At 49.1% G+C, this 25,404-nt stretch overlaps 1 protein-coding gene across 5 annotated transcripts in view; it reads left to right on the top strand.

The window, feature by feature from the left end:
* The first annotated feature begins 6,667 nt into the window (after positions 1-6,667).
* ERCC1 (ERCC excision repair 1, endonuclease non-catalytic subunit) overlaps positions 6,668-25,404 on the top strand; it is a 161,237-nt gene continuing 142,500 nt past the window's right edge. For 2 of the 5 annotated variants that reach the window (XM_085651682.1, XM_085651678.1), the window contains exon 1: positions 6,704-6,823. Coding sequence is in view for 1 of the 5 variants with exons in the window: in XM_085651683.1 (XP_085507809.1) it covers positions 6,750-6,823 (74 nt within the window). In the remaining 4 variants the exon portion in view is untranslated. Of the gene's footprint in view, positions 6,824-25,404 lie in introns of all 5 variants that reach the window. The other 3 variants (XM_085651683.1, XM_085651676.1, XM_085651677.1) reach the window with 3 other exon arrangements.

Below are 25,404 nucleotides of genomic sequence, written 5' to 3'. Positions count from 1 at the left end.
CTGGGGGATCCCAGGCCCAAAAGCGCAGGGGAAGCCTCCCCGGGCCCGCCGGACAACAATCTGGGCACCCTGCCACGCAGCAGGACCGAGGAAAGAGCCCGGGGTGGGGAGGCCGCCCTCCCCGGAGCTCCTGAACCCAGCCAAGCAAGGGGAGTCTCCCCGGGCACAACAGAACCCCGTCCTGGGCCTTTGGCAGTGCGGCAGGCTAGGGGACGGGGCCCAGGGCCGGAGCACCCGACCCGGGGCCCGGCGGGCCCCTGGACCCAGCCGGGGCTCCCAGGCCCAGAGGCGCAGGGGAAGCCTCCCCGGGCCCGCTGGACACCATCCCGGGCACCCTGCCACGCGGCAGGACCGAGGACAAAGCCCGGGGTGGGGAGGCCGCCCTTCCCAGGGCCCTCAAGGGCCCCGGTTGCAGCTCCTGAACCCAGCCAAGCCAGGGGAGGCTCCCCGGGCACAACGGAACCCCGTCCTGGGCGTTTGGCAGTGCAGCAGGCTGGGGGACGGGGCCTAGGGCCGGAGCACCCAATCCGGGGCCCGGCAGGCCCCTGGACCTAGCCGGGGCTCCCAGGCCCAGAGGCGCAGGGGAAGCCTCCCCGGGCCCGCCGGACCCCGTCCCGGGTACCCTACCACACAGCAGGACTAAGGACGGAGCCCAGGGTGGGGAGGCTGCCCTCCCCAGGGCCCTCAGGGGCCCTGGCCGGAGCTCCTGAACCCAGCCAAGCAAGGGGAGGCTCCCCGGGCACAACGGAACCCCGTTCTTGGCCTTTGGCAGTGCGGTAGGCTGGCGGACGGGGCCAGGGCCGGAGCACCCGACCTGGGGCCCAACGGGGCTCTTGGAACCAACCTGGGCTCCCAGGCCCAGAGGTGCAGGGGAAGCCTCCCGGGCCAACCAGACACGATCCCGGGCACCCTGCCACGCAGCAGGACCGAGGACAGAGCCCAGGGTGGGGAGGCCACCCTCCCCAAGGCCCTCAGGGGCCCCGGCCGGAACACCTGAACCCAGCCAAGCAAGGGGAGGCTCCCCGGGCACAACGGAACCCTATCCCGGTCCTTATGGCAGGCCAGCGGGCCCCTAGACCCAGCTGGGGCTCCCAGGCCCAGAGGCGAAGGCGAAACCTCCCCGGGCCCGCCGGACCCCGTCCTGGGCACCCTGCCACTCAGCTGGACCGAGGACGGAGCCTGGGATGGGGAGGCCACCCTCCCCGGGGCCCTCAGGGGACCCGGCCGGAGCTCCTGGACCCAGCCAAGCAAGGGGAGGCTCCCCAGGCACAATGGAACCCCGTCCCAGGCCTTTGGCTGAGCGGCAGGCCGGGGGACAGGACCCAGGGCCTGAACACACAACCCGGGCCCGGTGGGGCCCCTGGACCCAGTCGGGGCTCCCAGGCCCAGGGGCGCAGGGGAAGCCTCCCTGGGCCCGTCGGACCCCATCCTGTGCACCCTGCCACGCGACAGGAACGAGGACGGAGCCCTGGGTAGGTAGGCCGCCCTCCCGGGGCCCTCAGGATCCCCGGGCAAAGCTCCTGAACACACCCAAGCAAGAGGAGGCTCCCCAGGCACAACGGAACCCCGTCCCAGGCCTTTGGCTGAGCGGCAGGCCTGGGGATGGGGCCCAGGGCCGGATCACCCGGCCCGGGGCCCTGGACCCAGCCAGGGCTCCAATGCCCAGAGGTGTACGGGAAGCCTCCCCGGGCCCAACGGACCCCATCCCGGGCACCCTGCCACGCGGCAAGACCAAGGACGGAGCCCAGGGTGGGGAAGACGCCCTCCCCGGGGCCCCTGGGAGCCGCTGAACCCAGCCGAGCAAGGGGAGGGTCCCCGGGCCCGCGGGACCTCGTTCGGGCATCCTGCCATGCAGCAGGACCGAGGACAAACCCTGGGGTGGGGAGGCTGCCCTCCCCAGGCCCCTGGACCCAGCCCAGCTGGGGGAGGCTCCCCGGGCCCGCCGGACCCCATCCAGGGCTGCCTGCCACGCGGCAGGCCCAGGGACGGACCCAGGGCTGGGGCGGCATCCTGACCTGTCCAGCAGCCGGCTGAGGACCGCTAGGCCGAGAGGGGTCCCAGAGTACCCTGTCCCTAGTAATCCAGAGGAAGACTACCCCCCTTTCTGGTAACCTGTGCACACCGCAAGACTGAGGGGACCCGAGGCGCGGACGCGCCTGACCTCCTGGAGCCCTGGCTTGGATCGGGGAGTCAAAAGAGCCCTCATCGGGACTTCCAGGGTGGCCCGGCCATCTGGTCGCCCCATTGGAAAGCATTGCGTGCGACCAGATGGCCGAGGGGAAAGGTGCGACCAGATGGCCGGGACCGAAAGGACGTCCATCTGCCCGCCCTGAGCACAGCGTTCGCGGTACGGCTCCCGCCTTCCCACGCAGGGCTCGGGGGCTCCGCGTCCCGGGGCTCCGTGTCCCGGGGGGCTCGGGGACACCGGCTGGGCCTCAGGCACGGGGAGGACCATCGGAGCTCTCGGGCCCGGACGCCCTAGGTAGGACTGCCCGGGACCCATGGAGCTCGTCCCGGCCACTTTGCCACGCCGTGCCCGGAGGAGGGAGCCCTCCGGACGGAGGGGAGGTGCTGTCCGGGCATAGCCCATCTGATCCCCGGCGAAGAACCGCAAGCCCGAGAGGGGTGGTCCGGCATACCCTGCACCTAGTATTCCAGAGGAAGGCTACTCCTCTTTCTGGGAGCCTGTGCGCACTGCCAGACTCAGGGAACCCTAGGCGCGGAGGCCCCCGACCTCCTGGAGCCCTGGCTGGGATCAGGGACGCGAATGAGCCCTCATCGGGACTTCCAGGCCAGCCCGGAAATCTGGTCGCCCCATTGGAAAGCATTGCGTGCGACCAGATGGCCGAGGGGATTGGTGCGACCAGATGGCTGGGACCGAAATAATGCCAATCGGCCTGCCCCGAGCCTTCGCGGGAGGGCTCCCGCCTGCCCTTGCAGGGCTCGGGGGCTGTAGGGCTCGGGGGCTGTAGGGCTCGGGGGCTGCAGGGCTCGGGGGACTGCTGGGCTCGGGGACTGCTGGGCTCGGGGGCTGCTGGGCTCTGGGCTGCAGGGCTCGGGGCTGCAGGGTTCCGGGCTAGAGGGCTCCGGGACTGCAGGGCTTGGGGGGGTTCAGAGACCCCACGCTGGGCCTCAGGCATGGGGAGGCCTGCAGGCGCTCCTGGGGCCCGGACGCCCGGGGGAGGACTGCACGGGACCCATGGAGTCCGTACCGGGCACTTTCCCACACCGTGGGCCGGAGGAGGGAGCCCCCGGATCGAGGGGAGATGTCGTCCTGGCCCTGCCTATCTGGTCCCCGGCTGAGAACCACCAGCCCCGGACGGGGTGTCCCGGCATACCCTGCCCCTAGTAATCCGGAGGAAGGCAACCCCTCTTTCTGGGAACCCGTGCGCACCGAGAGACTCAGGGGACCCTAGGCCTGGCCGCGACCGAACTCCTGGAGCCCTGACTCGATCGGTGAGGCAAATAGGCCCCCATCGGCACTTCCAGGGCAGCCCGGCCATCTGGTCGCCCCATTGGAAAGCATTGCGTGCGAACATGGCTGAGGGGATTGGTGCGACCCTATGGCCGGGACCGAAATAACGCCAATCTGCCTACCCCTAGCCTTCGCGGGATGGCTCCCGCTTGCCCTTGCAGGGTTCGGGGGCTGCAGGGCTCGTGGGACTGCAGGGCTCGTGATTGTAAGGCTTGGGGGCTGCAGGGCTCAGAGCTGCAGGGCTCCGGGGCTGCAGGGCTCTGGGGGGCTCGGAGACCCCATGCTGGGCCTCAGGTATAGGGAGGCCCGCAGGCGCACTTGGGGCCCAGACACCTGGGGGAGGACTGCCCGGGACCCATGGAGCCCGTACCGGGGACTTTGCCATGCCGTGGGCCGGAGGAGGGAGCCCCCGGACGGAGGGGAGGTGTTGTCCGGGCCCAGCCCATCTGGTCCCCGGCTGAGAACCGCCAGCCCAGGAGGGGTGTCCCAGCATACCCTGCCCCTAGTAATCCGGAAGAAGGCTACCCCTCTTTCTGGGAACCCGTGCGCACCGAGAGACTCATGGGACCCTAGGCCCGGACGTGCCCGACCTCCTGGAGCCCTGGCTGGGATCGGGAAGGCAAATGAGCCCCCATCGGGACTTTCAGGGCAGCCCGGCCATCTGGTCGCCCCATTGGAAAGCATTGCGTGCGACCAGATGGCATAGGGGATTGGTGCGACCAGATGGCCGGGACCGAAAGGACTCCCATCTGCCCGCCCCGAGCCGAGCCATAGCGGTAGGGCTCCCGCCTGCCCTTGCATGTTTCCGGGGCTCTGCACCAGGGGACACTTGGCAGGCTGCAGGACGGGGGCTCCCAAACCCCAGGCCCTGACCAAAACCCAGGCCCTGGGGCCGGTCCCTACTTCTCAACCCAGCCAGGCCGGGGAGATCGGGGTGCTTGCCCGGGCACGAGGGACCCCTGTCCCGGGCACACGGACCCTCAGGACGTGCGCTCGTTTTCCACACATTTTTTCCAAAATTCTGCGTAGTGGTGCTACGCCAATTCCGCCCAGCCCTAGTGATGCGTCATTGGCCTGTCGGCAATACTGGAGTTGAACTTCAGCATGAATTGTGGTTGTGAAGCCTTCAAGGTTAACCCACCCTTGCCACCGCTAGGGTCCATCTGTTGGTTCCAATGACACCAGGGCTTCTAAGGTCTTAAGGGGCCTTCTAAGGTCTAGCATGGGAATGTGCTACCTTAGGAGAGTGGTCTGGGGGACTGGTCATGAAGACTGAACCTGGCTCCCCAGTTCCAAATTCGGCAGCTCTGGCCACAGTGCCACATCCTCTCCCCCACTGAACACCAAACTGCCCCACTGAGAGAAACTCGCACTGCCTTCAACTACAACCCAATTGTGCCCTGCTATAAACACCTGGACGCAATTCAAATTACGCACAAAAGTAAAATGCTGCCTCAAAAAAAAAAAAAGCAATAGCATCCTGGAAAAAACAAACACTCATAGGGAATGCAAGATTAAGTAAAGCATGTCAAATGTAAGCAGAAACCTGGCAACCTTATTGGTTTTACATTCATTATTCAGAAATTAATAAGTGTTTTTGCCTTAATAAGTTAAAGACATATCTACAGGGCCTGGAAGGAACCCGTTTCAATGTCCATTGCTTATATCCTTACAAAATGTCAGCGGTATAGTTTAACAAGACCACATCCTTGAACACAGAGCAGCGGTACACAATTTGTTTTCTAATCCACCCATCAAGAATATATTGCACAGTACCTCCAGCAATGGTGCACTTCCCCACCCAGGGAAAACAATGTTCAAAGAAAGACAAGAAAACAAAAGTAGCACTTCACTGGCAAATTCTGTAAAGTGGCGCTAATGTGTTTGGGTGTGAATAAAATCAATCTGGCCACTTTGCGATCACTCTATCTTGCTTTATTTTATTTTTCACATTTTTAACTTTTTATTTCTCTCCATCCTAAGGCTGCACTTTGGAATAGAAACATGTCCGAAAAAGACGACATTTCTAGTAAAAGTGTTTTACTCTTTTGGATCCATTTCACAGGGGAGCAAATAAATGAAAGAAGAGGAAAGAGGGTGTAATAACCGTTTCTTGAAGACATGGTTTTCAGTAAGTGAGGAGGAACAAGATAGAAACAGAGGGAGGAAGAGTAAGAAAGAAGGGGGGGCGCAGCTGACCACGGCAGAGCAGCAGAAATGGGTACTGCACTTGTCTTCTTTGGGCAAGAAGGAAGAGACAGGTCGTTTCCTTCTCTGCCCAAATGGCCAGGAACGCCAAGCCTTATCTATAGGCCTTGGCTATTTCTGCCGTCCTGGGATGCGGGTTTAAAATAAAAAAGTTGGGGAACAGAATCCATTAAATTATAGAAGTAGGGGCACGCTGTGCCCTGTCGATCCCGCCTACTTCTACCACTGGGTCTTAACTAGATTCAAGATAAGTTTGTAGCACAGGGTGTGCACGGTGAGCAGAGCACACACCGCGCTGCTATGCAGCTCTTACGGTTGTCAGCGGGTCCCATCTGGTGCCATCGCCCCTCACAGCCCACTCAGGTGGTGTCAAACGTAAGGCGTGACTATGCATTTTAGTGATGCCGACCACTACACTAAAATGCGTTAGTCTAATGCCTGATGCGGGGCACTTGGCAGGGCTGCTAGAAAATGTCACACATAAGCAAACTGAAATTTTGGCAGCTAAGAACATAATATAACAATATGACTTGTTGAGCTTTGCCAATGCTTGTTTGGGACTGAGCAATGCCAGATTGCTTAGTTCTACCGCGTGGTGTCTAAAAATCGGTAATGAAGACCGTAAATAAGGGGCTATGGTTGCCTCTCGGTTTATTTAAAAAAATAAAAAGAAAACAGCAGTTTCTCACCAAAGAACAGAAACTAGACGTAAAGCACTACACACAACGCGCTCAAAGCGCCATACACGCTCGCTCAGCTAAGGCCACTTGAGGCCAACTTTATGTACTCTGTCGCCATCTTGGAACGGGTACTGAATCTCGCTAAAAAGATGTTTTTTTAACAATGCGATTCATGAGTGCAAATGATTCTCTTCAAAATATAGGCAGTTTCAACATCTGATACTACTTGACAGAGACTGTGTTTTAGCTTTCAGTGCGTAGGCTCTCCGTCCCTGGTCTCTGACGGTTGCTGTGTTATCGACACCCATTCCAAGATGGCGGGTGATTATTTCCGCCGAAAGAATTATTTCCGGTTAGGTCAGCGTGAGGTCAGAAGAGTCTGAAGCATGATGTTCGCTGGGTGGCCCCGTACGGTTGCCGTGGTCGGTGGATTCCGCAGGGCGCTGTGGGACGGCTTCAGGTACTGGTCCAAGTGCGAAGGGACGGGAGGAGGGACAAGTGCTGGGTTTAGGGATGACACGGCTCTGAAGCTCACAGGAGTGAGACTTGAAGGTCGAACCAAAAGTTTTCTGATTGTAAAATGATGGCGCCACTCTGTAGACCAAGGGTCTCCAATCTGTTCTGGAAGAAGAGCCACTTATGTCAATGAAGAGGATCTCGAGCTGCTAATATTGTTTGTAATCAAACACTGACTACTTCAGACTAAATTTTATTAGTGGACAGCACACACAAGATCATCAACAGTGATTATCTCGAAGAAGCAGGCAGGGGGAAGAGGGGGGGGGGGCAGGGACAGCCCTGGATGCTCTAAATTGACCCCATACAAAGTTCCATTGATCTGCGAACCACATAAACGTATACAATTGTAAAGTTCTGAAGTGTAATAATGGTAAGAGAGGGCATGAGTTCCTATTTGTGAGTATGCGTTATTGTTTTTTTTAGGTCGAGGATTATCCGGTCTGCCGAAGGCAGAACCGGAAGTCGGAGATTTAATGTTTCTGAGAGTGGCTCCTTAGCCCGCCTCTCTTTTTGCCTCTCCTCCATTGGCTGGCTTCCTAAACGGAGGCCAGCCATTGGAGGAGAGAGCCTTCCCTCCAAATAGGCTCCGTCTTTTTCAGATTCGGGGGCGTGTTCTTGCTGTTCTTTCTACTTTTTAGCCACGCCCTTTCTCAGGCGTGTTTTTCTCTCCTCCAGCCAATGGCAAGAGGAGAGAAAAAGAAAGACGCCCCCGAATCTGAAACCGCCACTGCCTTTCTCCGAGGCATTTCTTCTTCGCCTCGGAGAAGGGTGGCGGTGTTCATGGCGTCCTCTCCCCCTAGCTAGGACAGTAGCACCTGCGTTTTACCGGTTTATTAAGTCCTCTCATGTTGAGCGTACAAAACTTTAAGTGGCTTGACCTGCTTTAGGAGTAACCAGGTAGGTGTTTGTTATGGGATGCAGCCTCATGTCGAGCCTGAAGTTATCGCTAAATTGTATGGAGCTCTCCTACAAATCCCTGCCTGTTTTCCGTTGTGTGGCAGGCGACATCTGCCTCCAGCGCGAGGCGCTTCAGCTTACAGCGAGCGAGTGATAAGGCGTAACATAACGTCAAGTCGGGCCCGCCTTGGAAAAGGGGGGCTGTGATACGACACAGCACCACCATCCGAGTGTAGGTTGCCCAGCGTGGTTACGTGCAGTTTGCACACTAAAATAAACTGTGCGAAATGTCGAAATGGGATGCCTGTCAAATGAAAACACCGCAAGGTCTTTGGGTCCGTGTATGAAAGTAGGTTCTCCAAAGAGGGCATGAACTTTCGGCCAACGCCTCCGTTTCCGAGAGATTGTCCTGCGTACCCCGCCGCAGACCGCAGTGCGATGTTATTATCTGGGAACAGACCTGCCGGGCAGAGGCCTGCAGAGAACTGCGCCGTCCACGAACTCCGGCTTTGCTTGTGTCTGCGCTGTTCTGGGCTCGTCGTGTGTTTTCCTTCATGTTTCGGTGCTGCTGCTTTCACTGTTTCAGAAGTGATAGCTACGAACTCCAGTCCCCCTATAGAGTAATGTACCTAGCTGCAAGCGAGAGCAGGGGTGATGAGCAATAAAACAATGCTCGGACAATCGATATATATTCAGCGAAGGCTGCTGCAGAAATTCGGTAGTCATGAGAGCTATGCGTTATTTCTTTTTACAAACTCCCTCCTCAGAGAAATTGGCAGCAGGGAAAAGTTGGATAGTAAATTTTATTTCTTCTGGCTTACTTTAGTCACAGGCAGGCTCTGTTTTACACTAGGTTACGGGGTAAGGCACCTGTTGCAACGATCAGTGCGTATCCAGGACTTGTTGGGTGGAAGACGGTGACTGTGGTGTTAAATGCATTTGCAGGAGTGACCTGCGTGGGCTTTCATCTCCTGTTTAGCTCTTACAATAACACAGCAGGTTAATGTTCCTGCTTCACAGCATCGCCTATAAATGTCGGTTACAGATGTGTTTTATGTAAGACAGCTGAGCTCAGTGGGTTAATGTCTTTGTTGCATAGATTCGTATGCTACGTGCAGGCAGTGCAGGAAGTGAGGGGGTCAAGCTAGATCAGGGAACCAGCAGCTGTTATGGAGCCTGCTCTGGTTCTGCTGGCCTGATGGAGTATGCTGAATTTGCCTAATGTAATTTGCCAACACCGGGATGCATTCTAGATGTGCTTGTAGCATGGTATGCTTTCCGTAGAGAGCAGCAGCCTGCAGGTGATGAGTTGTCTTTCCCACTTTCACTTACAACTGGGTCCAAACACACAGGCCTCACTTAAAGAGCCATCAGTCTCACTTGTGTTCCAGTATCATCCTGGCTGGAAGCTATCTTGATCGTAGCATCTTAATGCCAATGCAATGGAGGGAAACAAAGGCTCTTAGATTATCACTTCATAAATTCTTAAAAGAAACTGTGATTTGGAGACATGTTTTTGACTTTGTGTGTAAGAGATATTCATTCACTGTAAGAATATCAGATATATCTGTCTGTATGAATACCAACACAAATAACAAGTTAAATGCACTAATTTATGTTTAATTTATTTCTTTAATACCTCTCGCATCCCAATATGGGGCATCTGAGCACTTTAGAGCATACGCATACATTAGAAAGAGACAATAAATCATACAAGTGTGCAAATCAATGTTTTGTTAAAGCCCTGTTTTGCTCCAGACTGAAACACACGCCATGCCACCATCTGTGCGGCATTAGCTTTGCTGCTTCGCCCGCTGCCAGGGTGAATGGCTGCGCGCGCTGCCACGTAAATCTCCACAGAAGTGGGGCTGCCCCGCCCGCCTGTTATCCACAGCTGAAAGGACGCGAACGAGGCTCTGTGAAAAGGCCGTGCCACAAGTCTCTGTCAGTCAGCCCGGGTCTATTTTCTGTCCCAGCCTGAATCTGACCCTGCAACATCGACGCCCTAATTGTTCGCGCCTCGGCAGGTTTGAGGCGCTATGTAAACGCACTTTCAAAAGCCATGCAGCCCACCACCACCTTAGGCACGCCCCCGCCCACACAAGAGCACCCCCACTGTATCCCTAGCGACCCCCACCAATTTACCTCACAGTGAGCTGCTATTGACCGCCCACTGTCCCTACTGGGAAGTAATCGGCGCCATCTGGATGTAAACAAAGCCCGGACCCCCTGGAAAAGGGGCTTTGACATTTAAGAGATGCCCCATCCCGGAAGGGCATCTTCGCACATTCCAACACAACGCCCTGGTCTTGCTGAGTCCTCGCCGGGGTTATTCTGAAAACCGAGGCGTGTGTTGAATGAGTCTGTGCCAGTCTACCCAAAGTACTACAGAGTGGGCACATTTTGCCAATACAACAAACATGCAAATCCTAGCGCTTTATTATGAACATGGGGCGTCTTTAAAATCGGTACTTGTGTACCACGAGTCCCACCGCGTGGGTAAAGTTAACAATATACCACTCTCATCACATTACACCGGAGCAGCGAGGTGCATGTATACAGCCCACGTAAATACCACAAGTGCACACTTTCAAACAAAATGACAAATACTCCATATGGCATTCAAATGGAAAATTAAGATTTGCGAAAGTAACTGTTACAGTTTACAAGAAATATTCATTATATCACAAAAATGACATTTTGACTAAAAATTGAGCTGTGGTCAGTTTGCGTCAGTCATACTAACAAGTGATGCGCCGTCCACACAGTTTATATCAGTGTTTAACGAGACTGAGCACTGAGGTTGTAGTGTCCCCGTGACCATTACAGAGGGGCTTTCCCTAATGGTTACAGTTTCCATAAACTCCTCTAGCGCCTGAAACCTAAGAACCGGCGTGCACGTTGTGCAGTTATCAGAGTAGTTTAAGTGCGGACGAGCGGCGCGTCTATGTCCAGTGTGTGTGAACCAGCAGTAAATGCCCGCTTGAGTCGGTTTCAGGCAATACCTAATTTCTGATGTTGACCATGAATTTTGAGCTGAGTTCAGGCCCCGCATGCGCTACAGACAGTACTGAGAAAGCTACTAATCTCGTCGCCACAATGTCCCCCTGAGGATTGAGCTCTGTTGACACAACTGTCTATCTCACTCCTCAAAGGGGCACGGAGTGCGCAGTTTCCTCAGTCGGACCGCGCCTTCGTGCCGGATGCGGATATCGAGGCTTGCCCCCTGACTGAGCGGGGTTCACAGTGTTGTTATTGTAGTCAGTGTGTCAAGGGTCCTAGTGCAAGGAAGGACATTCCTCCCCGGCTGCTGTTTGAAGTGTGAAATACAATAATATTCAAGGCTCAGTGTGTCCCTGGTGCCACTGCACCTGCTGCACCAATGGAAGCTTCACCACCTGGGGGTCCTTTGCAGGGACGCCTGAGTGAAGTCTGTGAGGTTACAGTAAATGGCGGCAGATAGGACTTGCTTGCTCGCACGAAGATCACGGCTTGGGAGGGAACTCTGCCTTCTTTGGCCTGCAAGGCAGACAGCCCTGGGCAAGTTTTTGGGGCACACGCTCTTCTTGTCAGTGGTTATTGGTCAATGCTTCTTGTGAAATACAGGACTCGATTATTTGCAGTCAGCCTCGCATAATGCACAGGGGGTAGCTTCTTCAGGAAGATTGGGGGGGAGGGGTATATACCTCAGATTTCCCAACACTCACGCAGGTTAAAATACATTATATGCACTCTCTCTATCTCACTACCTCACTCTCTATCACTACATCACTATCTATTTCTATCTCACCCTCACTACCTCACTATATCACAACACACTCTCTCAAAACTTCACTACATCACTCTCTCTTTCTAACTCACTAATTCACTCTCTCTATCTCACTACCTCACTCTCTCTCTCAAATACACTAAGTCACTTACACTCACTCTTTCACTACCTCACAACATCACTCACTGTTTCTATCTCACTACGTCAGAAAATACCTCTCACTAACTCACTCTTTCACTACCTCACTCTCTACCTCTACCTCACTCTCTATTTCAATACCTCACTCTCTCTCTCTATCTCACTACCTCACTCTCTCTCTGCTAATGCAATAGGTATCACATATGCAAAAAAAAACTAATGCCAATAGAAATGACAATGCCATTTATTTAGGGATACAAAAATGATAAAAAAATGAGCAATACCAATAGCTCTACCTATAATATTGCCGAGACCATTGCATTGTAAATGCTTGTTTAACATTCTGAGAAGAAAGTAGGTGAAAGAACACGAACCGAGCCTCTTCGTGCACCAAGCAAACAAGGGTTGCAGGGCAGTGGTTCCCAAACTTTTTCACCCCTGCGACTCCCTTGACTTTTAGTTGACCGGGGCTCCCTATCATGTCACTCTTTTTGTTGGGGATGTAAGCCCGGCCTCAAGAGCCGATGAAGGCATTAGTGCACGTGCATTGTAATTTAACAATAGTAGGTCATCCAGAAACCAATCTGCATTTGTAGAGTGCATTACTGTCACCACTGGGGTGCGAGGTCTCCGTTGTGCCAGCACACCCTGTGACAGCTCTTGAGGAAACTGCGGGAAGAAACGAGCAGAAAAGGGGCAAACCTTAGGTCAGAAAAACGAGCAAGCAGCAAGGGCATAACTGGGGCAGAAAATTAATCAGAAAGTCAAAAACAGTGAAGAGGGCAGAAAAAACTAACAGACAAGTCAAAACAGTCAGCAAAGACAAAACGGAGGGCAGAAAAGCCAATACTGGGCAGAAAATCGAGCAGAAAAGGACCAAGTCGAGAGCAGAAAACAAGCACCCGAAAAGACAAAACAGAGTAGACGAGGGCAAAACAGGAAAAACTAGGGCAAAAAAATGAAACTATTTGCTGTTCTTTACTTTGCTTGCCACCAGAAGATGCAAGTTGGGGGTATGTACATTTGATTTTTTTTTTTTCACTGTGTAATCATTTTACCGTGTGGCCATGCTTTATCAGACTTCTTACTTAAATTAAAACTTAATAAACTACTCTGCTCCCTGAGTTGTTGCTGAGTGGGGGCGACAGATTGGGCCTTCACCAGCGGGCCCGGCCTCTCATTTTAGCCACCATGAATGTGAAATCTGACCCCGTCACAAGGCTACTAGAGACACAGAAATGTAGTTTATTGTACAGGCGCACAGTTCATAAACCTGCTGCTGAGTCCTGGAGTTAAATTAAAACATTCTAACAATGCCTGGCAGGTACAATACACAAAGGAGCAACAAAGCAGAAATGCCATTTAACACATGCACATCCACCCCTTTCGTCCGTCTGGAAGTAATTCCTCTAAATGTGAGTAAACTGTAGTGCTCTACAAGCATAAACCCTCCCTCTGCTCATAGGAGGCTGAATCAACACCCAAGATGGAAAATCCCTCTTGAGGTATAACAATGAGTTGCACAAATGCCGAGGCACAAAAAGAAGTCTAATACAGTGCAGCTGGCTATTGGCCACTCAAGTAGGTAAGTCCATAAAACAGTCTTGTTTTTTCTTATGTATCCTTTATTCCAAATCAAGTACGATTTTCATATAGTCCGAAACAGGCAGCTGACACGTGTTTCGTCCAAAAGGACTTTCTCAAGGCTAAAATCGAAAGAGAGCCATTGTATAATTAAGAATCCTACGTCCATGTAAGAAGTGTATCACCTGCATTGAAGATGTTAACACCTGTATTCTACAGAGTCGAAGGAATCCTCTCACTAAACGTGTTGGAATCGGTTGGAGGTCTTGATACTTCTGAAAAAGTAGAGTCTCGTCGCGCGTGGTCCTGAAGTAAACTAAATGAAAAGAAAAACATAGCAGAGGACAATATGCATAAGATCAGACAGTAGTACTGGCATAGGATACCACTCCAATCTGTCCCTCTACAATGCCATGTGTTAATAAGCGCTAAACTCTGCTTCAGATATCTAGATATTCTCATGTATTATGCCTGCTCCTGTGTTATTTGAAATGGTTTATTGTGGCGCTGAATGCCGACACAGTGCATTGTTTATACTCCTGTGCTTTCCACAGGACTAATTAACCTCTTTTACTGTGCCATTCGAAGGGAAGTATTGCATTATTCACTGAAAGAAAATAGGTGTTGTACTACTTTGCCTCTCATTCAGTGCTCATTAGTGCCTGCTGCTGGGAGGCGGCCGCGCTAGAGGTGCGGTGTCTGTGTAGGAGTTGGTGTTTCCCAAAGCTGAGAAGTTTTGGTGACTTTGTTATCTTAAAGTAACAAGGCTAGGAAATGACTGCAGCAGACTGTCCAGTTGGACAAGATCTCGCCTTGTGGGTCCCCTTCATCAACATGCTTTGAAAAATCATAATTTTTTTACTAGACCTGCAGGTCTAGTGACTTAAATAATCTACTCGACCTCTTTGTAATGCTTTTGACCCATGAACTGGTTTTATATGATGTGATCGTGCGCTAATAATTTAATTCCAATCCAATCCAAAATTCTTTATTTAGGCCATAAAAGATACAAAAGTAAGATCGTTGACATTGCATACAAGTAAGTATATAAACACGCCTGAAAACCATTGGGTTGCAAATTTAGAACCACAGAAAAAGAAAAAAAAATAATATCCATATTTACAATTAAAAGAATAATGATCACAATTTTTCCAAGTTTGCATTCACTGAGCATTAGCTTACGCCTTTTCATCCACATGGCTATCAAGAACTTGCTTACTGCAAACACAATAGAATTTGTAGTACTAGTCTTTAAAATTCTAAACGACTGTAAACAGTTTTTAAAACCTAAATTTCTACATAACGGAACCAGCCAGTGCTTCCTATGTTTACTGTAGGCGGGACAGAAGAAGAGCACATGCATTTCATCTTCCGTACTACAACTGCATCCTGGACAGGTCTTGTTTGCTAAAGCTGTCCATTTACTTGTAAACACTTAAAAAGGGAGAGTACCATATCTCCATTGGATAAAAAGCTTTCTTGCTAAAATTGGAAAAACAATATCCATGAAATCCTCAAATGTATAAGAACTTTTGGAAGCCAGGAATGATTCAGTAAGGGTGCCAATATTAGAGGCGCGTAGTGCCGAAATCAAGCTCTTCTCTTTGAAGAGCCCTGCCAGGGTCCTATGCGATAACTCTGGGCATCCCCTCTCCGGGTCACTCCACATGTCAAACAAGCCCAGGCGTTGAAATTCGCGTTTGACAAAAGCCAACCAAGGTATTTTATCTGCATTGCAGAGACTCAATACCTGCTTCAGCTCCTGTCTATAGTGTGACAATTCCGCAGTGGTCCATAGCCTATGCCAGAACCTAAGTGGTTTCAATGCTAATTCATCTTCTATAGGTAGGAGTCCCAGATCTAATCTTAGAGGGAAAAGTGGGGTACTTTGTGGGAGTGACAGCAGCCGTCTAACAAAATTGGATTCCAACTTACAGATTTCAGGGCTAGCAAAATGACCCCACAGCTCTTCACCATAGAGTGCTGCAGCCCTGGCTTGAGTTTTGTAAATCTCCAGGGCTGGACTTACTGGCTTAAATGTAGATGAATTTGAAACCTTCAAAATGCCACCCACCAGTTGAGACAGCTTTAAACGGGATTTTGCTTGTTGTGGACCCCAAAACAGGTTTTCATGCAATGTTACCCCGAGATACTGGAACGTAGTGACCCTTTCCAACATTACAGACCCCAAGGTCGGATTTGAACGTGTAGATGCCGAAGGATTAAATATCATATACTTTGTCTTATCGGCATTTATCTCGAGGCCCCTCGATCTGCAAAAGTCCCCAAACCCGTCCAATATCCGTTGTATCCCCATAGGGGATTTGGAGAGCAGGAGGGTGTCATCAGCAAACATAATTGCTGGTACCCTCCTGCCCGCCAACCTTGGTGCGTCATTATTGGGGAGACTGTGAAGATGCGAAATTACACCGTTTACATAGAGGCAGAACAGGGTTGGTGCTAAGACGCAACCCTGTCTCACCCCCCTGCCAACTGGGAACCTAGATGACAATGCCCCGTTCCTTCCGCATCTGACCTGAGCAAAATTCCCGTCATGGAGCCTTCTCAATACATGCAGAATTTGTGGTGGAACACCCAACTCCTGTAGAACCCCCCTCAATTTCCTCCTTGGTACTAAATCAAACGCGGCCCTGAGGTCCACAAACACCATGTAGAGAGGCTGCCACCCTCGATCTTTGCCGTTTTCCAATAGAGGAGAATAAGGCGAAAGACCTGGTCCATGGTAGATGTGTTCCTCCTTGGAGAGGACTTAGAACCTTATGTTCCTCCATCCAGTCCAGAAGATGATCCAATTCAAGGCGTGCCACGAGTTTTTGGGGGACATCGATCAGGCTTATTGGCCTGTAGTTGGCTGGGAGCAGAGGAGAACCCTTTTTAAAAATTGGGACTATCTCCGCCCCCAGCCAAGTGCAGGGAACCTCCATACCCTTTACAATTGCATCAAAAAGGATGAGTAGGTAAGGAGCCCAAATCTCGGATTCGTGCTTAAATAAGTCCCCAGGAAGTCTATCTAAATCTGGAGCCTTACCCAACGCGAGTCTCCCTATCGCCTTGTGCACTTCACCCAAAGTAAACTCCAATGGGTCATGTTGAACATTTAAATCTATTGAACCAGTAGCAGTTTGTACACAGGGTTCTTCGCAGTAAAGAGCCTTAAAATGGGGCTCCCAAATTAAGGCATCAATGTTTGATTCTACCGCAGCCTTTGGTTCCCCTGACCCTGTATTAATTAGAGACCAAAAGCTGCGTGCATCTCTTGAATCCAGAGCCCGTGTTAGGTTATGCCACCTATCCCAGTCCCATTCTCTCTTTGCATGTGCCATAACTTCTTTATAGTGTCGTCTGAGGAAATGTATTTTATTTTTCTCATTATCAGATTTAACTGCAAGGATCAACTCGGTCTTGGCTTATCTGCATGCAGAGTTATACTAAGCTGATACAGGAGACCTATTCTTCCTTGTGGCTACCAAGGGGTTGAAGACGTCTCCTAGCCCGGTAACTAAGTTTGCATGAATAGAACCTAATTTCTCATTGAATTCTATGGACTTGGGTTGGCTGATTAGGCTATCTACCTCTATAAATCGTGAGTGGACCAAGTCATACATTTTTGCTATTTTCTCTGCTGAATCTACTATTTTACCCCATTTTACCCTTCGCCTGTTATTAGATAGTACTAGCACCCCTTCCCCCAAATTATCTATTCCTGAAATGGGAATGGTCTTGGGGCCCGGGAACACCATATCCAGACAAAGAGCATTGTGGTCACTATCGGCCCTTGAAGTCACTCTAAAATCAAGAACCTTGGACCACATGCTCATCTCCACTAATATGTAGTCTATACGCGATTCCTGGCCCTTCCTATTAAAAGTGCACAATGAAGGGCTATCGGACTGGGTACGCCCATTGCAGGGCCTCAGAGAATTATTTAATGAAAAGGACATAATCTGAACCGCCAGAGGAGACCACAGTTTTGGGCATGGAGATTGACATGGTGGAATCCCCCAGTAATCATCCTCGCCCATAAGGGCACCCTCTCTCATTCCTAAAAGCGGCTCAAACTGGCAATTAACGTCTCCCGCCACAAGAAGGCGACAGCTACCAGACAGTGAGCTGATAAAATTTGACAGTTCATTTATAGTGGGCGATTCCATATTCAAACCAACTGGGCGAGAATACACATTCACAATGGCCAATTTATAAGCATTTGGCCATTTGAGAAGTATATACTGGAGGTCTGCAGAGTGCGTAGACATTATCTCTGCTGTGCAGCCCAGGTGGGCGGCTACCCAAATTGCAAGGCCGCCTGACGGCCGTCCTCTTCCAGCCCACCTAGCAGGGACATAAAAAGTTGCGAAGCCCTCTCTGTGATATTCCACCCTAGCACAAGTCTCCTGAAAGAGACAAATATCCTTGTTGTCCACTAAGGATCCCCACTCTATGCAATTTAGCTTATTTGATAAGCCCGCCACATTCCAGGACAATATGGTCATCTTCTTTATCTTTGGGAGGGACGGGCTTCCTGTATTGACTTCCTCCACAGAATTCAGCTGGGGAGATATCATTTCGTGAGGTAATACTAAACTGTCCGAATTCTCAATACCTGTTTCCAAGATAAGTCCCTCAGTAGATCTATATGAGTCTGTCTGAATTTAATTCATTTAGCTGCCATTGTCTGCGTTATTACCTTCAAATGTGTGAGTTCTGCATGTCTGCTGTACAAAAAACTCTTTTGCTTGATTTGATAATTACATTTTCTTTTCATATATAATATAAATCTAGCCACATATAGGATACATATGACCCTGACTTGCCTCTTAGTTCATTAACAGCATTTTCACCAGGCTGCGGACAGGAATGTTTCTCAAATCATGTTTAGAAACAATCACTTTTAATAAATACATAACTAAAGCATGAAGTGGTAGAAGGCTGTCATTTGTATTCAACAGATTTTACATTGAAATGGCCACAAACTGTCCCAATGACTTACAGCTTTACTGATGAAAATAAATAGTGTGCAAACAATGTTTGCAAATAGAGTTTCTGCAAATATGTGTCATTTTTAAATCACTAAAGTGTTCTGGTTTGTTTTGCTCCTATTTAACTCTTTGCTTGCATCACACAATTACAAAAAAAATTCTTTTGAAATTTCTGATGTATTTGGAAATATTTGTAATATTAATCTACAGACTATTTAATTGTTAAGTTAGAGAAGAATAACTGACCTCTTCAGACAGCTCACTTGACAATAACCTCTAACTCTAGTAACAGACAGAAAAATTAATCTAATTTTCCAAGAAGCAATTAGTTAAGGCAAACTGGCATTCGACCTCTTTGCTTCAACAAACAGAAAACGTGTCAAGAAAGAAACATGTATCTTTATTGCTCATTCACTTTCTGAATGAACAGAAAACCTGTTCCTTTCCAGCCTAAGTTCCTCTCCAGCCTAAGTTTACTTGCCAGATTGGACTAGTAGGTGCTAAAAATATCTCAACCTGATAAACCTTTACTCGCAAATCCGAGTTGACGAGTAGATCATTTGTGGTCTGATCAAGTACAAGGCCGACCTTACCAAAGTCTTATTAATGAGCAGGATGTTCTCCGACTTGGGAACTGTGTAAAAATAGGAAAGGGTGATTGACTTTTAATAAAAATGGAAAAGCTGAGATTAGATGAGAAACCTTTTAGTTCTTTGGTTAAAACGTACAACAGGACCACATCTAGTGGCTGTTGAGCTGTCTGCAAACCCAAGAGAAGTACAACTGGGGTTGGGTCAAGGGTCCTTTTATAACTGTATTTTTAATTATCTAAAATGGTTTAATTATTGTTCTAGCTAGCCCTATTCCTGACATACAGTATTAGGATTTTAACATGTACTGTTTTTTTTTTCTTTCATGACAAATTTTATTGTCAACAATCACAATGGACCCGGCATGGCAAGGTAGCCAGCCAATGCACGATACATGGACATATATGATGTTGACTTTTTTGATATCCATCAAACCATAAAAGAACAACAATATGACATGATGCCCCAACAGGGAGCCATAGTGTCTCATTACTACTGCGTTGCATATCACATATCCGGTCTAGTCAATGTTCTTTGATGTTCAAACACTCACACCCATGTCCATAGCATATCCCCATTACCATTGTTGCGAGCGTTTATCTATGGAGGCCGCTGGAATGGGTTCCAAAAGCAGCCCACGGTATTGCATCCACCTCTTCCAAATCTTGGGATGTTTCCTCAGGCTTCCTCTTGCTTTGAAAATAGGTATCTCTAACCCCATACAGAAATCAAGACCCTTTTTCCACACCCCAACCCGTGATGGGACACATCCTTCCATGCCTGTGCGATGTCCCGCTTCGCCAATGTAAGTCCCAGCAGTAGTAGATTACTCTTTTTTTTTTTTTTTCACATAGGACAGCTAGGCCTGCCACAATGGAAAACAGCTTTTGGGTGTTTGTCACTGTAGGGCATGTTAACATAAAATTGCTACATATCTTATCTTTAAACACAATGCATAGTGCTTGGAGGCAACAAGGCCTACATAGTGATGACTTATTATTAGTGTGGTTTTTACTTGTCAAAAGAATTTATTGGTACTTGATGTTATGTTTTGAGAATCCAGTCATGATTCTATCAAGTGGTCGGGCTGTGTAGAGGGGCGGAAACTTGCATGCCCAGGCAAAGAGGCAGTTAGGCTTCCTGATAGCTTTTTAGTTGACTGGATAGATTCCAGCTCGAATGCTTGAGATGGCATTACTGAAAAGGATCTCCCATACTACATGAAATGTAAGAGGACTGGGCTTGGCAGCTTAAAGCCATAAGACCATTCCATGCTTGAAGAGAAAGGGTACGCATATCGCATTCCTCCTAAGACCCATCGTACTAAGACTAAGGTCTGTAGACTACAAGAGATGGAGGGGGTCAGATACACTGGGTACTCATGTTTTTAAAGAGTGGGCTTCATCTGGATCAGATCGGGGGTCCCATTCCCTGCATCATGTACTGTGATGAAGAAGGAAGAAATGCTCTGGTGGAAGGTAAGTTAGATGGAGAGGAGTAGTTGGGCAGTATTTATGTGTTAACCAAATGCAGGTACCGTTCCCCGCAGTGCTGATGTCGGAACTGGTTCAGCTGTCCGGGGCCTCTGTGCTCATTGGAGGGGACTTTAACTGTGCTAGGGATATACACATAGATCGCTCTATGCCACCCTTTGACAGGTGCTGACTCCTTAAAGTGGCCAAGGGCTTTACAATTGGATTGGGAATTGGTGGATGTTTGGAAGCTCCACCACAGATACAAAAGGGAGTACTTGTTCTAATCCCGTATGTATGTTCACATGCAAATGGATTCAGTCCTTTAATTTAGTACCTTGTCAATGCATGATGAGTTCAGAGTACTTTGGCAGAAAGAAGATTGTAAGACCGTAATCCACGCTTTTGTTGGAGTGCATCTGGGGAAACCCCACAACTGATACCCACTTGGAGATTGCAGCCTAGTGCCCTGACAGATGCAGAATTTCTGACCTCGTTTGAGGTGATTACGGAATACTTCTGCACTGTCCAAGTTACGGCCTCTGACGTGATGTTTAAATCTGAGGCATTTCAGGCGGTGGTGTGAGCTAGCTGTTTCGGAAGGGTAATGGGGGCCGGGAAGGCACTAGATGATGAACTATGACAAAACCATTCATGAGTTGGAATTAGGCACAGGAAAGGTCTGGGCTACTAAGAATAAATTAGCTGACAGTAGGGAAAGGTATACCCATATCCTCAAGAAGTTGTATTGTTATAATTACTAAGAGCACACCAATAGGATACATGAAGGCAAAGGTAGGCCTGGCAGGATGTCCCAGAGAGTAGAGGGTTTCCGATCACACAGATACAGGATCCTTGTGGTAACACGTTATGGTACCAGACTCAAATTAATGGCACCCATCCTAAAATATTATAGGGATCCTTAAGTACAATGGAATAGGTGAAGACATTTTTAAACAGAGCACCTATGAGTGTGCTTGACTCAGAAATCTGAGAGACTTATGGAGGCCCAATCACAGAAAATGAAATCAGACAAGCCATTAAAGAATTGTCTAAGGGTAAAACCACAGGGAGTGACGAGCTGCCAGCAGAGTCCACTTATTCCATTCACTTGGTACTTCATTTGGTCAAGGTATCTGCAGTGGCTTGGTAGAAGTGCAAGTTCCCAGCTTCTGCTAGGGAGGCCTAAGTGGCACTGAGACATTCAGTCAATCAATCAAGTGGATTTATATAGTTTGGCTAATCACCTGCGAGGGTCTACAGGCGCTTCATGGTCACGATGCTTCAGGTGACTCAGTCGAACAGACAGGTCTTGAGGGCTCTCCGGAATTCCACTAGAGAGGTCGAGATCTGTAGCTGCAGAGGGAGGTCGTTCCAGGTTTCTGCTGCGAGGTGGGAGATGGAGGGTGCTCTGCTGTTGCTTCGGTAGATGCGGGGTTGTGGGCAAGTGAGAGGGAGGTGGAACATGGTAGGGTGGTTGATGTATGCTGGTCCTTGGTTGTGCAGGGCTTTGTAGGCATGGATCATCAGCTTGAATAGGCGTCTCCTCTGTATGGGGAGTCAGTGGAGTTTTATGAGGTGGGGGTTGTGTGGATCTGTCTTGGGAGGTCGAGGATTTGTCTGACAGCGGAGTTCTGCATGGTCTGGAATCTCCGCAGAAGGTTAGTGGTGATCCATTGTAGGTTGTGTTGACGTAGTCTAATCATTGGTGATTTGTGCCTGAGTGACGGTGTGCCTGGTGTTCAAGGGGAACCATGTGAAGACTTTGCATAACATACTAAGTGCGCAAGCAAAGGCGATTGCGTTGATCTGGGATTTCATGGTCAGTTTGCTGTCTAGGATTATGCAGAGGTTCCTCGTGTGGCCAGCCCATTTGTGTGATGATCCTAATTCCGAGGGCTACCAGGAGTCGTTGCAACAGTGGTGGTGTTGCTGAAGATGAGCACTAGCGTTTTCAGTGTTGAGTTTCTACCAGTTACTCTTTGTCCAGTTGCAGACGCTCGTCATGCATCTGAGGAATTTGGTTCTTGTGTTGGCTGAATCTTCTGTGAGTGAGAGAATGAGCTAGGGTTTTTCTGCGTAGAATATGATGTTTAGTCCGTGGGATCCGATGTTGGCCAAGTGGGTCATGCAGGTGTTGAACAGGGTGGGGCTAGGGAGCATCCCTGAGGGACACCGCAGATTATGTCCTTGGGTTCTAGTGTGAATGGAGGTAGGCGGGCCTTCTGTGTTTTTCCCTTTTTTTTTCTATTTTTTTTTTATTAATGTTCCACAAAAAGAAGCAGATAACAAACAATTGAAATAAAAGCATACCAATACATATATATATATATATTTTTTAACATCATATATATAATAAGTACATAAGGATTAATAAATAATAATAATAAAAACCAGTATAGGAAAGAAATCTATTTAAGGCTCATCACAAATAGCAGAACAAAAGAAAAGAAAATTAATCAGTGAAATAATCCTTTAGCGGATGCCAGATAGCAAGGCCAAATTTCATTTTACGTGGTTTTTTTAAGCGAATACATACTAGTTTCCAAATTATACAAGTTAAATAATTTGGCACGCCACAAATCAAAGCTCGGAGCCTGAGGTTGCAGCCAGGCTGTAGCTATTGATAATCGTGTTACTGCGGCTATAATGAAGAGAAAGTAACGAAATTTAAAAAGAGGTTGCCCCTGAGTAAGATCCCCACCTATCCCTAATAAGATCATACTCTAAGACATTGAAATGGGTTTGCCAAGAACATGAAACATAAAACTTCTAATTTGGTTGAAAAGAGGTAGCAAAGAAGGACAAGAAAAAAAAACATGTACTATATCGGCATTACCTGCTCTACAGCGAAAACATTCCCCAGAATTAAAAAATTGAGAAGAGCTGCCCCATTTCATCATCACCGCAGGAGTGCGGTATAAATTAAACATGGTTTTATAATGCTGGGGCTTTAATGAGGCAGAATGGAAAACCATATGGGCAATCTTGATGGAATCTTTGATACTAATAGACGAAGATGAAAGCCGGCAACTCCACTTCTCATTTGTTTTATCAAGATCGTCTGGTCTAAATTCTAACATCACAAAATAAATTGATCCTATTCGCAATTGAGATCTGACATCAATGATGCGAATAGAGGTAAGTTGAGTAGTATGTTTATGAAGAAATTTAAAAAATGGATTATTAGATGAAGTCAAATTTCTGTCTAAGTGCATCAAAAGAAAGACAGTCACCCTCCCCTGAAACAAAATCCCCTAGACATGTGATCCCTTTGGAATACCAGTAACGCATAACTGAATCACCAAAAATGGGGGGTAGAAGGTGTGATGCAGTAAGAGGAGTATATACTGTATATTTAGGAATGTGGCACATTTTTTTAACAGTTTTCCAAACAGTAAAGGCAGAAATAATAATTTTAAACCGAGTACGTTTATAGTAACTACCATCGACCTCGGATATCAGGCAGTTTTTAGCAAACAAGCCGAGCGCAATTTGGTAGATCGATGGAACTTCTGCCAGATTACCAACTTCCTCACCCGTAAGAAGAATATGCATATGAGGAGTAAGCACGAGATCTGATATAATGCAAAATCCGGGATTCCCCACCCTCCTCGGGCAGATGGTAGCATCATCAAGCGTGAAGCTCTGCGAATCTTCCCAGGGGCCCAAAGATATTTTTCGCATACTGACTGAAGTTGGCGAATCTGAAGTTTAGGAACCAAAAGAGGAACAGCTCGAAAAAAATAAAGTACTCTCTGTAAAATAATCATTTTTAACACATTAGATCTACCAACAAGAGTGAGGTGAAGGCTCTGCTAAGAATCCAAGGCAGATTTGGTTTTATCCAAAATATCCTTCCAGTTAACCGTAATCACATCATCCAAATTGGGTCTGATCTTGATGCCTAAAGAAACCGCTTCCTCCACTAGCCTGGGATCCGACACTATAGCTCGGTCCGTACATAAGCATTGTGTCTTGGCAGTGTTGAGCCTATACCCAGAATATCTGCCAAAACACTCCGCTAGATGTTCTATGACTGGCAAAGCGATGTTTAAATCTGACGTAACCACGGCTATATCGTCCGCGTAGGCGAGGACGCTATACTGCGTGTCCTGAGCTATAAAAGGGGGGATTTGTGAATTAAGATCTAGCATTTTAATAAATGGATTGATATAAAATGCAAAAAGAAGTGGGGAGCAGGGACAGCCTTGACGGGTCCCCCTGCTGATCTGAACCCCCTCCGATTTAATGCCCATTGCGCATATCTTAGCCGTAGGGGCCTGATAGAAAACCTGAAGGGCGCGGATAAAGCCGGAACCAAACCCCGACCGTGCCATTATCTCCCATAGGAAGCCCCATGAAACCCGGTCAAATGCCTTCTCGGCGTCAAGCAGGACGAGACCCAGAAACCTGGCCTCGACCTGCGCGACGTCGAGAAGAGCAATGACCCTGTTAATATGGTCAACTGTGCCCCGGCCTGGTACAAAGCCATGCTGCTGCGGCGATACCAGTCCAGCAACGAGCGGGGCCATTCGATTTGCCAAAAGTTTGGCATACAGTTTGCGTCACAATTAACCAAGGAGATCGGACGATAAGATCCTGGTTGATCAGGAGGCTTCCCCTTCTTGGGAAATACAACTACATGTGCTTCATCCCATGAACGGGGGGAGAATCCTATCCTAGCCGCCTGACCAGTATTCAGCAGATCCGCACGCAATTCCGAAAAAAAGACCTTATAAATCTCCGTTGGGAGAGAATCTGGTCCAGCCGCCTTGCCAGAAGGCAATTTGAAAGTGCTTGTTCAATTTCTTCACTAGAAAATGGCATATCTAATCTCTCAGCATCTACAGGATCGAGCTTTTCCCATTCTAATGCAGGTAGCCCAAGATCAAGAGGAAGATATCCAATATCCGGCTGGCTATATAAATCAGAATAAAAATGCTGGAATACTTTCATAATAGCCTTGGGTAAGCAGTTGTAGCATATTCTGTCTACGTAATTTTTGTGCATGAAGACCATAGCTGAGAACCTTACCCCTAAAACATGCCTTAAAAGAATCCCACACTGCCTCG

Source organism: Triturus cristatus, chromosome 4_1, assembly GCF_964204655.1.
Source record: "Triturus cristatus chromosome 4_1, aTriCri1.1, whole genome shotgun sequence".
Taxonomy (NCBI): Eukaryota; Metazoa; Chordata; class Amphibia; order Caudata; family Salamandridae; genus Triturus; species Triturus cristatus.
This window is presented reverse-complemented; position numbering and strand designations above follow the sequence as displayed.